This window comes from Copadichromis virginalis, linkage group LG5, assembly GCF_057382275.1.
Source record: "Copadichromis virginalis isolate Kocher_CV1m ecotype Utaka linkage group LG5, C_Virginalis_male_GT1.1, whole genome shotgun sequence".
NCBI classification, from domain to species: Eukaryota; Metazoa; Chordata; class Actinopteri; order Cichliformes; family Cichlidae; genus Copadichromis; species Copadichromis virginalis.
Window position 1 is genome coordinate 8,833,876 of NC_140622.1, and position 16,678 is coordinate 8,850,553.

General features: G+C 42.9%; 1 protein-coding gene across 2 annotated transcripts in view; it reads right to left on the reverse strand.

The window, feature by feature from the left end:
• The window catches only part of cntn4 (contactin 4), a 213,203-nt gene that overhangs the window by 135,350 nt on the left and 61,175 nt on the right, over positions 1–16,678 (reverse strand). For both annotated transcript variants that reach the window (XM_085455753.1, XM_085455752.1), the window contains exons 3-4: positions 11,827–11,959; positions 1,382–1,557 (exon numbers count right to left, since the gene is read on the reverse strand). In XM_085455753.1, the coding sequence (XP_085311879.1) occupies positions 1,382–1,557; positions 11,827–11,959 (309 nt within the window). The remainder of the gene's footprint in view (positions 1–1,381; positions 1,558–11,826; positions 11,960–16,678) is intronic.

Here is a 16,678-nt window from a genome sequence, read left to right on the forward strand (position 1 = left end):
ATCCTATCATAGTGGAAATTCACCAGCAGAATCAGATCATGGATTGACCTCCTGCTGGTCCAAGGAACTAAATAAATGGCCTGAGGCACATTGGTGGCCTTGTCCCCAAACACCAAACCTCAAAATCTAATCTGAGCTAGTGATCACTCTTTTGCCTTTAATGTCATGATTTACTCCTGTCAAATAACTGGCACATAAAGTAGGCACTTATTGACTCAGTCCTGCTAGAAATATGAGGTCCAGAGGCTTGTCAGTTAGACTCATCAAGATCCATCAAACAATCTGTCGTCCTCCTGGTCGGAAATCAGTATGATAGGGCCATTAAAAAAACATTAATCTGCAAAAGTGATGGTGCTGACTTTGCATTTCTTCATGAGTGGGTGTGCTGTTTTTGTTCTCTGAAGTAACGGAAAGTAAAGTTTCATCAGCTAACCCTTGGTGCTCCTTAATGGCTACTTTCAGCTGCTCTGCGTTTCCGAAGAGGCTATAAAACTTTGTGACAGGCCTGTGATACAGTTGAGTATCACTCGATGAAGTTCACATCTAACCAATGACAGTGATACTGAGGTGAGTGAGTGAGCATATCCTGAACTTTTCTGTTGCTAAGCTGTTTTTGCCACTGTTTTCCTTAGCTCATGTTAGCTAGAAGTTTACTGGAAATTTACTTTGCTTTGATGTGGAAGAAACCTAACCTTTTCAGATTAAGGAAATTTGTAAATAATCTCATATGAAGTTTAACAAACTGTTTACCAGAGGGTAAATGTGACTTCTAGGACACGCAAGTGTAGCATTAGCTGCCATAATTTTTAGCTAACAACTATGTACTGTTATCTAGGTTTGTATGAGATGGTCTGTTGTCTAATGTCTGATCCACATTACTAACTCTGACAATATTACAAATAAATAAGCACATTTATGCTAATGCTGTTGGGCTATAGAGGGTTAAAAGAGATTGAATGGTCACTTAGCTAATAAGCCATTAGCATAAAACCAATGTTAATGCTCAAACTTGGCTAAGAAGTTTAGTTGAGTCTGCAGAACGTACAACCAAGACCCGAACCTTCCACTTCATCACCGTGCCTGTACTCCAAGACACCTCAGAGGAAAACCTTGATCTTTTTCCTCCACTGCAGTGAGTTTAGCGCTTGCTGTTTGCCTACTGTGCAGCCATTTATAGAGTAAACGCCAGTCAACACACAAATAGCACCTCAGAGATAACTTTCTCCATGTTAAACATGTCATGAAGAGCCCACTATGTTATCCTTGTTTGTGACTGACATGTTTTTCTCTTTCTCCCTCTACTTTTACTTTTTTATTTCTCCAATGGAAGCCAAGAAGGCTCAAATGCTCGCCTAAAGAAAATAGAAAAAAATAAACTCACATGCGAAGGTTAGACTGGCCTCTCGGCTAACGATGGTCCCGAAAGAGTTGGAGGCGAGGCACTGATACGTTCCAGCATCTTGGTCTTTGTTCAGATGGCTGATTCTGAGGTTGCCCCCAGAAAGGCTGTAGTGAGATCCAGTTTTGGGATTTATTTCCGTGCCGTTCAGTCTCCATCTAAAAAAGAGAGAGAGAAAAATGAACATGTAAATTTAACAAATTAAACACTGTTCAGTGTAGACTGGGGCAATGGAAGTACGCCAGAGCACAAGAAGAAGAAGCAGAACGTGACTTGTATATTTGATTGTTTTTCAACAAGAGAGAAATGAAAGGTGGAGAGGACCCAGAAATCATGCCCTCCAGCTTAGTGTTAATCTAAGCAGCAGTGAACCACTATGGTGCCAAGGACTTGACTCCCTGAGAATAGATAGCATTTCAGGCCATCCATCTTGCCAGACCCCAGTCAGACCGCATAAAAATCCTGCTTAATCATTATGGTACAACAATTAAAACGATGCCTGCAAGCTCGCCTTCACACTCGTACATTCTAGACCCTTCCACTTGATTATCATTGGTGTTAGGAGTGGGTGACTGGGCGGGACCAACGAAGGGTATAATTCACTTAAAATGGCAACAGACTCTCCAATCTCTCCACACAGATGCACCTTATTAAAGAAACACAGGTGGGAGAAAAATCAGTCATTTCAGAAAAATGGCTTCAAGCCATAACTCGCTTCAACCAAGGCAAGAAAACCTAAAACAGACAGAGAAACGAGCTCATACATTGCCATTTGTTATTGATGTTGTATAACTATCTCAGCTGTAAAAAGGTACAGCACAGATAAACAAGCCTGAAAAGAAGATTTAATATGGCATTGGATAATGGACTACCCGGATCTGATTTGGGCTTTGAGGGGTTTTGTAGCTGATTATTTCTTTGAGGAGTTTTAAAATTTCTTTTGCTTTGATTTAAAAAAAAAGTTTCTCTGAACGATTTCCCATTCAGCTGGAAAAGCAGAGCATTGTTTTCCGCTGAAAAAAGAAAGCAGCTTTGATGTGAAAAAAGGGGCTTTGCTAAAGCCCCTTTTGTACAAGAGACAGAAGTTGCACAAAGCTGTTTGGGGGTACTGTCTTAACTTTCCCTGTTATGCCAATTTGGAGCCTTTGAGGCATAATAACCTTTCTAAGAAAGCACTGATAGTGGCGTTGTGGAATTTTCTTGCTGTATTATGTCTTTTGTAGCATAATGTGGCTTATAGAATACACTCGTTTGCCTTCAGTAGCAGGGAAATCCAACTTATGTGGTCCCCTGGACAAAGACACCTGTAGGTACAGAGCTTCCATATGAAACAAGTAGGAGCTGTTTACATGAGAAACAGTGTCGGGTTGTGCTCCTTAGCCGCCTACCCACCCACACACACACACACACACACACACACACACACACACACACACACACACAGCCACAGCAGAATAGTTGTTGGCTGGGGCATTGCTGCACTCACAAAGAGCGTCTGCAGACTTTTATTCTTTTAATAGACCAAATGTGTAGCACAATGGTCTTTCATGGCACTCCTCCAGTTCACTCATAAGTAAGTGCACACTCTCAAGAGCCTTGTTACTACACACAATAGAGAAGAGCCTGAGGAGGGGCGGCTGCGGTCTCACAGGACTACAGCAGAGATTCATTTGCAGCTGAAGCGGAACAAACTAAAATCAACATAAATATGTCCCGGCTAAGTCCCACCTTCGAGTGGAACAGGAGCTGAACGGATGGGCAGTGTGAGGCGACGCGGCAAAAACCTCAATATCGCCCTCTGATAGCGGCTTCCTGTGAGGTTGAAAAGGCATCCCATCAAATATGAAAGCAGCCTTTTCACAGTCGTAATTGCTCGGAGAGGCTTGGCATTGTATTTGCAGTCAAACGGCTTAATCGGTGACAGCTTGAAAAACCAAACGCTGCAAAAGATTTTCCCTGCCAGCCGTCGATTCGCCGCTTTATCTGGGCCTTTCGAAAACATTAGCCTGGATAGCTAATTGAGCCTGGAAAATGTTTTGATGTATCTGAGTGAGTAATCATGTCTCTTGTTGAAAATGAAGAATTTACCCAGTCAGAGGCAGACATTGTGTATTCCTAAATGCGCCATGTTGTGTGGTCGTTAAACATAGTAGTAGTTAAGGATAATTGCCCGCCCAAAGCCGCCGTTGTTCTTTTGTGACAAATTATACAGCCTGTGACAGCTCTTGTCACTTTAAGCCAATTAGAACTTTAAACTTTAAGTGGCAGATATTCAAATATTTCTGTATAACACCAGATAAAGCCGGCGCGGGGACCACAATAGAAGGTAGCGTGGCGGGAGAGACGACGCTCGTCATGGTGCCACTGAGTATCCTCCACGGGTAGCAGAGCAACAGATTACATCAAACACATGTAAACTCAATTAATAATTCTATTTACAGTGATTTATGATGGCAAACAGGCCACAACAGCAGTTCCATTTGTTAGGCACATGCTTTATCCAATCATGTAACAACAGGCCGTGCACACAGTGGCATAATACCACACCATCTGGCTTATGAGGCTGTTAATGTTAGGCGGTCTGTTCTTTTTCTTAAGCCCGGTGCTTAAAAGTGCTTAAAAATTACTACTTTGTGTTACGGCCATGCAAACATCACACCACCGTGGGACACTATAAAGTTTTAAATTACACACTCTTGGATTAGAAATGGAAAGAATATCTCCTCGTCATCTGAGGTGTGGCGTAAACTATAAATAATTTACAGGTGTTTAAAAAAATGACAGGAAAACATGCCTGCGTGTGATTCAGAGCTCCAGAGCTTTAAATACCTCCTGACTAGCTTATGTGCTTTTTCAAAAGGTGTTGTGAGTCTGTTCTTTATCGGACGGTGCTCTCTGTTTTGTTCGGTGAACTGTAACACGGCCCACTTAGTCTCCAGATTTGATTCCTCTGTGGCTGTTTATGCAAAGGTCAAACCACAGAACGACTAGGAGAGTTTGTAGCTGAACACCACTTTGGTATTGACACTGCGAACCTCGCTTATCTGCTGGCCTGCAATTACGTGGGCGCCCAGCAGTGATATACTTGAATAGAATAGAATAGAATAGAATAGAATAGAATAGAATAGAATTCAACTTTATTGTCATTGCACATGCACAGGTACAGGGCAACGAAATGCAGTTTGCATCCATCCAGAAGTGCTTTAGTGATATAGGTATATTACAATATATATTAGCAATAGTATAGATATGTAAGTATATTACAGAAATGGGTCTATTATGGTATGTTATAATGTACACGGTATGAAGTATGTTGTGAATATTCTATAACTAAGTATGTACAGGCTGTAGTGAGTACAAGCTATGAACAGGATATAAATATGAAAAACTATACAGAATATGAAATAAATAACTTTACAGAAATCTGAGATATACAGCTATACAGAAATGGGAACTATGCAAGTTGTAAACAGTTGTAGGATTAAAGATTATCGAATGTACAGAATGATTATTTACACAGAGCTATACAGTAGTGCAGTTAAGATAAGTGAGGGTGTAGATAGTTTCTACAGAGGCTATATAAAGTGCTAGTGGTTGTGAGTGGTGGTTCACTCCATGTTATTATTGTGTGTTTGAGGGTACAGTTGTCCATTGTGTGTGTGTATGTTCAGTCCATGAGTTTAACGTGGGTCAGATGTCAGGAGGCAGAGTTCAGGAGTCTGACAGCTGTGGGGAAGAAGCTGTTCCGGTACCTGGTGGTCTTAGTCCGGAGGCTCCTGTGGCGCCTCCCAGAGGGCAGGAGGGTGAAGAGTCCATGTGATGGGTGACTGGGGTCTTTGATGATTTTCCCAGCCCTTTTCAGACACCGCTTCCTGTAGATGTCTTTTATGGCAGGAAGTGGTGCTCCGGCGATGCGCTGGGCAGTTTTCACGACCCTCTGCAACGCCTTCCGGTCCGAGGCAGAGCAGTTCCCGTACCAGACTGTTATACAGTTGGTCAGGATGCTCTCGATGGTGCAACGATAGAAGTTCACCAGGATGTCTGAGGACAGGTGGTTCTTCCTCAGAGTCCTCAAGAAGAAGAGGCGCTGGTGAGCCTTCTTGACCAGCTTGGAGATTTTGAAGATTTTGAAGGCATTGAGGCCAAAGTTTGAATATTAGAGGTGGAAGCTACAGCACCTGGATGTTCTGTGTGGGTTCCCAGTCATCCGAGTCATGGTTGTCTCGAGAGCTTGAAAAACAACCGGTTCCCAACCTGAGCCTCCCTGAGCCTGGTTCTGTCGGAGGATTCTTCCTGTTAAAAGGGAGTTTTTCCTTCCCACTGTCGCCAAAGTGCTTGCTCATAGGGGGTCATATGATTGTTGGGTTTTTCTCTGTATGTATTATTGTAGGCTCTACCTTACAATATAAATCCCCTTGAGGTGACTGTTGTTGTGATTCGGTGCTTTATAAATAAAACTGAATTGTTCTAGAACTGAAGAAGCTTCCTGGAGGAGGGGCAAAAAATCTTCAAAGATCTAAAGAAGTCCAGTGTTCCACTTTTTAGGCTCTAAAGAATAGCACCTGAATACTCAAGTGTCTTTTTCCCTCAGTCCATAAGATAAGATAAGATAACCTTTATTAGTCCCACACGTGGGAAATTTGTTTTGTCACAGCAGGAAGTGGACAGTGCAAAAGTTATGAGGCAAAAATTAGAATACAATAAGAATAAATACAGTACACAACTGTACAGAATAGAATAAAATAAAATACTATATACAGTAGAATAAAATAAAATAAATATACAATAAGATAAAAATAGAATACAAATACAAATACTATATACAACTGAGTAAAAATACAACGATGACAGAAAGGATTATTGCACTTAGTATTATTGCATATGTATGGATGTGTGTGCTTGATCAGTTAAAGTCTTTATTATGGCGTCTGACAGCAGTGGGGAGGAAAGACCTGCGAAATCTCTCCGTCCCACACCGTGGGTGCCGCAGTCTCCCACTGAAGGAGCTGCTCAGTGCTGTCACAGTCTGCTGCATGGGGTGGGAGACGTTGTCCAACAGGGATGACAGCTTAGCCGCCATTCTCCTGTCACTCACCACCTCCACTGGGTCCAGAGGGCATCCTAGAACAGAGCTGGCCCTTCGGATCACCCTGTTCAGTCTCTTCCTGTCCCCAGCAGAGATGCTGCCGCCCCAGCAGACCACACCATAAAAGATAGCAGAAGCCACAACAGAGTCATAGAATTTCTTCAGGAGTGGGCCCTCCACTCCAAACGACCTGAGTCTCCGCAGCAGGTACAGCCTGCTCTGCCCTTTCCTGTAGAGGGCGTCTGAGTTATGAGTCCAGTCCAGTCTATTGTTCAGATGAACACCAAGGTACCTGTAGCTGTCCACAGCCTCAATGTCCATACCTTGGATGTTCAGTGGTTGCAGTGGAGAATGCTTGTGCCTGCGAAGTCTACCACCAGTTCCTTGGTTTTACTGGCGTTGATCTGGAGGTAGTTCAGCTGACACCAGTCCACAAAGTCTTGGGTCAGACCTCTGTACTCCTTGTCGTCCCCATCAGTGATGAGGCCGACTATTGCAGAGTCATCAGAGAACTTCTGCAGGAAGCACTGGGTGGAATTGTGGGAGAAGTCTGCAGTGTAGATGGTGAAGAGGAACGGAGCCAGAACCGTTCCCTGTGGTGCCCCCGTACTGCAGACGACCCTGTCCGACACACAGCCCTGAGTCCTCACATACTGTGGTCGGTCGGTGAGGTAGTCCAGGATCCAGGTAGTGAGGTGATGGTCCACTCCAGAGTTCACCAGCTTGTCCTTTAGAACCGAGGGAAGAATAGTGTTGAAGGCACTGGAGAAATCAAAGAACATGATTCTCACAGTGCTTCCAGCGGTCTCCAGGTGAGCGAGGGAACGATGTAGGAGGTGAATGACGGCATCATCCGCTCCAATGCCAGGCTGGTAGGCAAACTGAAGTGGGTCCAGTGATGAGCTTATTAGGCGCCGAAGCTGAGCCAGGACCAACCGCTCCAGGGTCTTCATCAGGTGGGATGTCAGAGCCACCGGCCTGTAGCTGTTGAGGTCCTTGGGGCGTGAAGTCTTTGGCACTGGTACAACACAGGAGGTTTTCCAGAGCTGTGGAACTCTTCCCAACCTCAGGTTCAGGTTGAAGAGGTGCTCCATCACCCCACACAGTTGGTCCGCGCAGGACCTGACGACCCTCGAGCTGATGCCATCTGGACCCGCTGCCTTCTTGCCATTAATCCTCCTCAGTTCCCTCCTAACCTGGGTGGTTGAGAGAGACAGGCTGGAGCCTTGTGTTGAGTGTGTATTGGATGCTGTTGTTGGGGGTGGGGGGGAGTGAGCAGGGTGAATAGAGGAGGTGTGAAGTGTCTGAGGTGGAACAGCAGCAGTGGGGGTGGGTGAGTCTGCAGCCGATGTTGCAGACTGCCTCATGGCTGAGTCAAATCTGTTGAAGAAATGATTCAGTTCATTTGTCCATCTCACATCCCTCCCAGGCAGAGAGTTCTGCTGTTTGTGGCCCGAGATGGTTCTGAGGCCTCTCCAGACTTCACCAACGTTGTTTTGTTGAAGCTGGTTCTCCATCTTCTGCCTGTAGCTCTCCTTCCCATTCCTTATCAGTCCCCTCAGCTCTCTCTGCACCCTTTTCAACTCCTCTTTGTCTCTGGATAACAGGTATTCTGAGTATTTAGGCCATACCAATATAACATTTAGAAAAAAAGCCCCATTCCACCAAAAGTTAAGATTTTAGTTAGATAGCTTAGCAGTGTTTTGAAGCTAGGCAGCAACCCAGAGTCTCTGCAGGCAGTGAGAAGGAGGATGGCAGCTGTGTCATATAAATGGCTCCAATGAGAGGTGTAGTGTCTTGTATACCAAGGCATATGGCGTCTACTTCCATCTGGGTAGGGGGGATTTATTGTAAGACTATAAAAATAGCCTGCACTGTATCGATGCACAGTCAGTCTAGTCAGTCATATTAAGGCCAATCAATGTGTTCGATAAAAGGAAGACAAAGAGCTGATTGATTTTCTAGTTTTATTTTATTTAACCTGTGATGTATACTGCTACCCTGACATTTCTTTCCTCACTTTAGTCTTAAAACCGTCATGTGGCCTGATAAAAGTGCCAAAAATCTGGAGTAACGTCGTCTTAATGACACTCGTAGCTCATTCATAGCTCACACAGACGCGAGCAAGAAAAGCCAACACGTCAGCAGACTTTGAAACTTTGTCAGTGGTTGTCTGACTTGATTACAGGCGTGACTGCTGTGAGCTAAAAGGAGATGAGTATCCAGAAAGACATGAGACATGCCTTTAAAATAGCATGTGACTGTGCTGAAGTGATGGGGGAAGTGTTCAGATTAGCAACATAGTCTATGAATATAGAAAGAATATAAAAAACTCCATCAGAAGTAAAAATTGTGAGTTATAATATTTAAGGAAACAACAAGTATAATTAGAATCAGAATCAGAATCAGAAAGGGTTTTATTGCCAAATGTTGAGCAGGTTTACATCCATCCATTCGCTTCCGCTTATCCCTTTCAGGGTCGCGGGGGGCGCTGGAGCCTATCCCAGCTGTCATAGGGCGAGAGGCGGGGTAAGGTTTACAACATTAGGAAATCATCATTTTTTTATTTTTTATTCCTATTTATTCTATTTATCCCCTTTGTATATTTTATTTATATTTGTCTCTGTATTTATATATGTGTGTGTGTGTGTGTGTGTGTGTATATATATATATAACAGTTCTGTAACTGTAACTTTGGTCGTTGCTGTGCTTTTTTTGGAAGTCGAATTTCCCAGAGGAACCCACCCGAGGGATTAATAAAGTTCTATCTTATCTTATCTTATCTTATCTTATCTTATCTTATCTTATCTTATCTTACTGCTGTGGCTGTGAGATGGCCAAGAAGTTAACCTTGACTAGGATGGATTTCCATTACAAACCCTTTTGGATCGGGATATTTCTACTCTTGTTACCAAAAACTGAACCAGTCAGTGTTTTCTTTTGGAGCAATATTCAATCAGAAAGTTCTTCAAAGAAAAAAGAAAAACACAAAAAATGCCACAACTGATTTATAAGTGGCTGATCTGGTCAAGTCAGTTTTTGTGCCGCTCTGCACCATTTCATGCACTCTTCCTCTTTTTAAAATGCTTCAGGCTTGGCCAGTGTTGGTTCCTCAACTTAAAAACGATGCTCCTGGTTGTAACCAGCCGTAATCGCCAGTGATGATTCTTGACATCTAAGTCAGATCAGTTTGGCACAGACATTAATGCCTGCTCTACGTATGAGATCAGGTCCCTTTTTAAATCACGGGAGAGCTGGACCTAAGTGGAGTGATTGAAAAGGGGTCCAGCTGTGCACAAGGTTACAGCCTTGAAGGGAGATTAGCTAAATGGTGGTTTTTATTTATTTTTACGGGCAGACTCACCTTGCAAATGTAATAAGGTACATGCGAAAGCACCAGTCTGTCAGCACGAGTAGGTGCAGTTAGTGCAATAGACTCAGCTGATGATGGGTGTATTTCATTCGCGTCAGACAGAGCAGGTTAGCTGTATTTTCGGTGTTTATGCACCAAGTTAAGGAGCTGCTGTATTTATTTGCAGTGTTTAAGTTTCTGGATCACTAATAAAGATTTAGGTCTTTTTGTCGAGTATGCTGTGTAATAGTAATTTCAATCAGCTGGGGTTGCAGTTATTCTTTCATACTTTAAATATCACTTTTAGAACCCAGAGTGCAGAGTGACGTGTCAATTTTCTCATCTAACTCTTACAAGGAAGAAAGTCTGTTTTCGAGAAGTGTCTAATTATTAATGCTGTGTTGCTATATTATTATTATCGGCATGTTTAACCACACGCTTGAGTGCCTGAAATTCGATTTATTAGCTACAATCTTCCTCTCCTCTTCATCTGGATTTGCTGCAGACAACACTGTGCACATGTCTCTGCTCCATGTAAACACTGCGGCACGAGCTGTCAGAGTTTACAGCTGTGTGACACGCAATTAATGAACTTTGAGTATGATTTAGTTCCTGTCTGTGTGTGTGTTGCAACACGTCTCTAAGAGGCAGCGGCAGCTCTGACAGGACCACACAGCGACCTTGACAGGAAACAGCTGATTAGGTCATTCTCTAAGCTGGCTAAGTCCCAAGTATTAAATGTACTACTGCTTCCAAATGGCTCTACAGTAATTTCAGTCAGCAAATACAATAGATTTCAACTTTTACTTACAACGAAACAACCTTTCAATAGACTAATGGTGGAGGTGAGGAGGAAATAAAGAGAGACATAAAAACAGGGATCTCTTTGAACTCTGCAGCAGAGAGAAGACGTCTGAGAGGAGAGCAAGTGGAGATTAGCATGCATTCACAGACTACAGATTGGCAACACATGTTTCCGGCAGGGGGTAGAAGGAAAAATCCACTGTAAAACAGAATTTATGTAATATATGCCTATGATCCTGATCAGCTTAGACTTGATTTTTCATGGATGAACAAGTAGAACCAGAACCAAGACTATGTTGTTGATGCATCAGGAGAGTAATCCTAAGAGCGGTTACATTCACAGTGGACAGCAGCTGGAGTTCCACATCTGTACACCTGTACAAGGTATGCACACCTCTTTTAACTATCAGGAATATGCTCAACATGTAAGGCGTTTAAACATGTTCTGAATCCACGATGGCCAAATCTAATTCACTGTCAATGGAACAACTTCGGGCTTTGCTGATTAGAAACTTGCTGCTTTCTGGTTCACAGACGACATGTATGTGTGAGGATAATGTGTGAGGATAAGTCTCGTGTAATTATTTACTCATCAGTTGAGCCTTTGGAATTTGTCACGTGTGATATTTGATTTGTACTTTTAAAAGACGTCACTATCACTGCCAAATTGACAAAATATTATGAGATTAGACCTTTTTCTCTTTTTATTTATGGGTTCCTACCCTGAACATCACATCTTTGTACCCCAGAAACAAACAGCTTTGATTCAAAGCAGTAAGAAGAAGGATATATTGCACTTTCTGTAAAAAATATATTATTATCAGGGAAAAAGATCAAATGTCCACAGACTAAATAACGGTTCTACGAAGAGGGGAGACATGGAGATAACAGGTGTTAACAAAAAGCAAACTGCCTTTTAGCGCAAAGAATCAGGTGACTGTTCTGTACAGAAATGCAAGTGTGCTGCAGGATTTGTGGGCACACGAGTTTTGCCACAGTCCTCTCTCAGTGGCATTTTCAGCTGCCAAAATGCGACGGGGACTGCTGAAGACAAAATGGAGACATTTGTCCACGACATGATGTCAAAAAATTGAAAGATATTGAGACTATCACTTGTATAAAAGCATGCAGCATCAACAGGGAGAGGAGGAAGAGAGAGATAAAGGACTGCAGTCACGCACTCACCGGTACATGGGAGGTGGGCTTCCCTCGGCCTCGCAGCTGAACACCACCTCTCGGTTTTTCTCCACATTCTCCACAGGATACACGATGCTGCCAGGCTGCTTGGTAAAGACGGGGCTCTGTAGGACGCTGCTCTCTGTGGGACAGCAAGGAAAGACAAAACTTATCCACCAGCCTGTTTGCCAAGCAGCCAATTAGTCAGCGGCAGAAACAGGTTATTGCTGCTTTAAGTCTTTGAGAGGGCAAAACCACAAAGCAGGCAAAACATATCAATTTGAACTGCCTGTCACGACACCGAGCACAGGGAAGAATGATTTGAAGTAAGACGTGTCTTCAGCTTCTATTTAGGTGGTAATAGGGTATAGGGATAGATTTATGTTGGACTATTATCGAGAAAAATGTTTGCATTTGCTTCAGACAACTCATTTTTATTTGTTAATTTATTTATTTGCCCAGTGATGTTAGGATCATTTACCCCTGCAGAGGTGCAATCAGTCAGTTTCTCTTTGTTGTAAATGGCACAAAAGAAGTCTTAGTTACTTCGTTAAAGCAGCCGTTAAGGCCGCTTGAGGAAAGCAATTCGTATTTCTTTGTTGCAAATCGCAACCAAAGTCAGTCGGAATCAGTCGGTTCCATCTGATATCAGTGAGCTCAGGTTTTTATGGAGAGGTGCTATTTTATATTGAATGTTTTGCCAAATTGCAAAGAATAATGGTTCTGTAAAAAAGTAAAAAAACCCAAAACAAAACAAAAAAAACCCTCTAAAAGCAAAGAAAATCATTTTTAATTTATAAGCCTGTCTCTTTTTAGACGTCTGGGCTCATAGCCGCTAAAAACATTTAACCTGAACACTGTTGCTGGTAGAGTGACTGAAGGAATTTCTTTTCTTTTCTTTGTATATTGTAACCAAACAAAAGACAGACTGCAGAACAGCTTGTGACATCAAACATTTACAATGAAGGTACACAAGGCTAAAATTGTGAGATAAATTATGGAGGTGTATTTCACATCTGATGTGCTGTTGGGAGTGTACATATATATACAGTGGGGCAAAAAAGTATTTAGTCAGCCACCGATTGTGCAAGTTCCCCCACTTAAAATGATGACAGAGGTCAGTAATTTGCACCAGAGGTACACTTCAACTGTGAGAGACAGAATGTGAAAAAAAAAATCCATGAATCCACATGGTAGGATTTGTAAAGAATTTATTCGTAAATCAGGGTGGAAAATAAGTATTTGGTCAATAACAAAAATACAACTCAATACTTTGTAACATAACCTTTGTTGGCAATAACAGAGGTCAAACGTTTACTATAGGTCTTTACCAGGTTTGCACACACAGTAGCTGGTATTTTGGCCCATTCCTCCATGCAGATCTTCTCGAGAGCAGTGATGTTTTGGGGCTGTCGCCGAGCAACACGGACTTTCAACTCCCGCCACAGATTTTCTATGGGGTTGAGGTCTGGAGACTGGCTAGGCCACTCCAGGACTTTCAAATGCTTCTTACGGAGCCACTCCTTTGTTGCCCGGGCGGTGTGTTTTGGATCATTGTCATGTTGGAAGACCCAGCCTCATTTCATCTTCAAAGTTCTCACTGATGGAAGGAGGTTTTGGCTCAAAATCTCACGATACATGGCCCCATTCATTCTGTCCTTAACACGGATCAGTCGTCCTGTCTCCTTGGCAGAAAAACAGCCCCATAGCATGATGTTTCCACCCCCATGCTTCACAGTAGGTATGATGTTCTTGGGATGCAACTCAGTATTCTTCGTCCTCCAAACACGACGAGTTGAGTTTATACCAAAAAGTTCTACTTTGGTTTCATCTGACCACATGACATTCTCCCAATCCTCTGCTGTATCATCCATGTGCTCTCTGGCAAACTTCAGACGGGCCTGGACATGCACTGGCTTCAGCAGCGGAACACGTCTGGCACTGCGGGATTTGATTCCCTGCCGTTGTAGTGTGTTACTGATGGTGTGACCTTTGTTACTTTGGTCCCAGCTCTCTGCAGGTCATTCACCAGGTCCCCCCGTGTGGTTCTGGGATCTTTGCTCACCGTTCTCATGATCATTTTGACCCCACGGGATGAGATCTTGCGTGGAGCCCCAGATCGAGGGAGATTATCAGTGGTCCTGTATGTCTTCCATTTTCTGATGATTGCTCCCACAGTTGATTTTTTCACACCAAGCTGCTTGCCTATTGTAGATTCACTCTTCCCAGTCTGGTGCAGGTCTACAATACTTTTCCTGGTGTCCTTCGAAAGCTCTTTGGTCTTGGCCATGGCGGCGTTTGGAGTCTGACTGTTTGAGGCTGTGGACAGGTGTCTTTTATACAGATGATGAGTTCAAACAGGTGCCATTCATACAGGTAACGAGTGGGGGACAGAAAAGCTTCTTACAGAAGACGTTACAGGTCTGTGAGAGCCAGAGATTTTCCTTGTTTGAGGTGACCAAATACTTATTTTCCACCCTAATTTACGAATAAATTCTTTACAAATCCTACCATGTGAATTCATGGATTTTTTTTCACATTCTGTCTCTCACAGTTGAAGTGTACCTCTGGTGCAAATTACTGACCTCTGTCATCATTTTAGGTGGGGGAACTTGCACAATCGGTGGCTGACTAAATACTTTTTTGCCCCACTGTATATGTGTGTGTGTGTGTGTTTAAAGGCATGCACGATTAATAGGTTAAGACAAATAAGAAACAGATATATAGTGTTGCACATAAATGAGAAGGGAACATAACCTCACACTGGTGAAGAGCTGGAAGCGAGGCGAGTCTTGAGGTTGCAGTTTTTAAAGCGACCCCCTGACCAGCATCCTGCTAAGACCCTCAGTCCAGCCCAGAGGCTTCATTATAATACACATACAGTTTCTGATGTTATGTTGCATCAGAACATAACATGGGAGAGTAAGCTGTGCTTGGTACTTTTATAATTTATATGGCAGGTATCCTGTATCTGCTCTTGTGTTTAATCCTTCCAACTCACAAAAGAGATTTCAATTCAGTTCAGTTTTACTTATATAGCACCAAATCACAGTAACTGACACCTCAACCTTTATATTGTGAGGTTAAGACCCTCCAATAATACTGAGAAAACCCCCAAAATTAGGCACGAGCAAGCGATTTGGTGAACGTGGGAACGAAAAACTCCAGGTTAACAGGGAGAAACATCGAGCAGAACCAGGCTCGGGGGGCATCTGCCACAACTGGTTGGGGCTAAGGGGAAGGACAGAGGACAAAATGTCACTGTGGGTTCAGCATGTAGAAAAAAAACCCCGAAACCAAACCTAAACAGATGAAGAAATTGAGATCACGAGCTAATGCTCAATGTTCTGTCACACAGATTGGTTCTTCCTTGGCCTAAGCTCCGCCTCTTTACCTGGTTTTATCATGTAGTTTGGTAGTTCAGGCATAAAAGTGGTTTGACAGACAAACAGCGGTTATGTTTACAGAAACAAACAGCTACATTACAGAGTTTTAAAAAAGAAAGAAAGAAAAACAGAAGAACACAGCGGGTGCACTTTTGTAGCTCAGTCCTCAGTGTTGTTGAAAAATGGGCTATATTTAAGTCTTCTTATTACTACTTCTGATGCATGATTCACACTTCACTGCAGATATCTACATAACGTAGCATTTTCTTAATATTTGAAAAATGGAAGGAAATACAAACCATTAAGTGAAACATGTTAGCTGCCGCCTTGAACCTTGCTTTCTTTTTCTTTTACTTTCAGAAACCACAAGAGAAACTAAGCACAGGTCAACATAAAGTGGAAATTACTTATACTCTGCTTATGTTTTTAATACTTTAAATGTCCATGAAGGTTCTTAGTTTAAGTTTAATGCTTAAGCTATCATTATCCAGGCAATCTAACTAAAGTCTTGATATCAGCAAAGAAATATGAATCATGCTAAGAGCAAACATGTTGCATTTTGGGGCAGATTTAAAGCTGTCAGTCAGTCTGTCTGTTGTGTAGTGTATGTGTGCTGTGATTCAGACACTCTTGAGTTTCACAGTCTACAACAGCTAACGTTTTTCTATTGTTCTTTTATCTGTTTTGCTGATAGAGAAGATGACTCGATTACATCTCCACAGCAACTCTTAGCGGGGGAAGAATGTAAAAGTGGTGGTGACAGGTGCTATACGTATGATTGAATGGGACCAACAACAGTTTATGTCACAGTATTTGTGTTTCAGGTTCTGAATTAATAATCTTTGTTTATTGTTATTCATGGTTTTTGTTATCTTTATTTCTTACGTTCTCACTGATGGTTTGGTTCAAGATGGCGCCGAGTATGGCAGCCTCGTCGCGAGCTCCCCCAAGCAACGGCTTTCTTCTGTGTTTAAATTTACTTTTCCTTTATTTTTTCACGAGCAGCACTTGTCTCCTTGTGTACGACCGACAAACCTTACTGGACATAAAAGACGGTCTTTCTTATAACTTTCCGGAGTTCAAGTTTTGCAACACGGACGCTCCGTTTGCAGACCCCCCATTCATCTCACCTGAGACGCCTTTGTTCTCTGGCCCTGGAGGCCGCAAACGCCGACGCAGAGGGAGAAGATCTGGCGTTCTGGTTCGACTGAGACGGCGCACTTACAGACCACCGTTACCCAGTTTATTACTGGCTAATATGCAGTCTCTGGAGAACAAGCTGTGCGAGCTTCGGGCACGGATCTCATTCCAGCGAGAGATGCGGGACTGCTGCGTGATCTGCCTCACAGAAACCTGGCTATCGGACAAAGTACCGGACTCCGCAATACAACTGCCGGGGTTCTCTGTGCACCGCGCGGACAGGTCACAGGATCTTACTGGGAAAAGCAGAGGCGGTGGTGTGTGTTTCATGATCA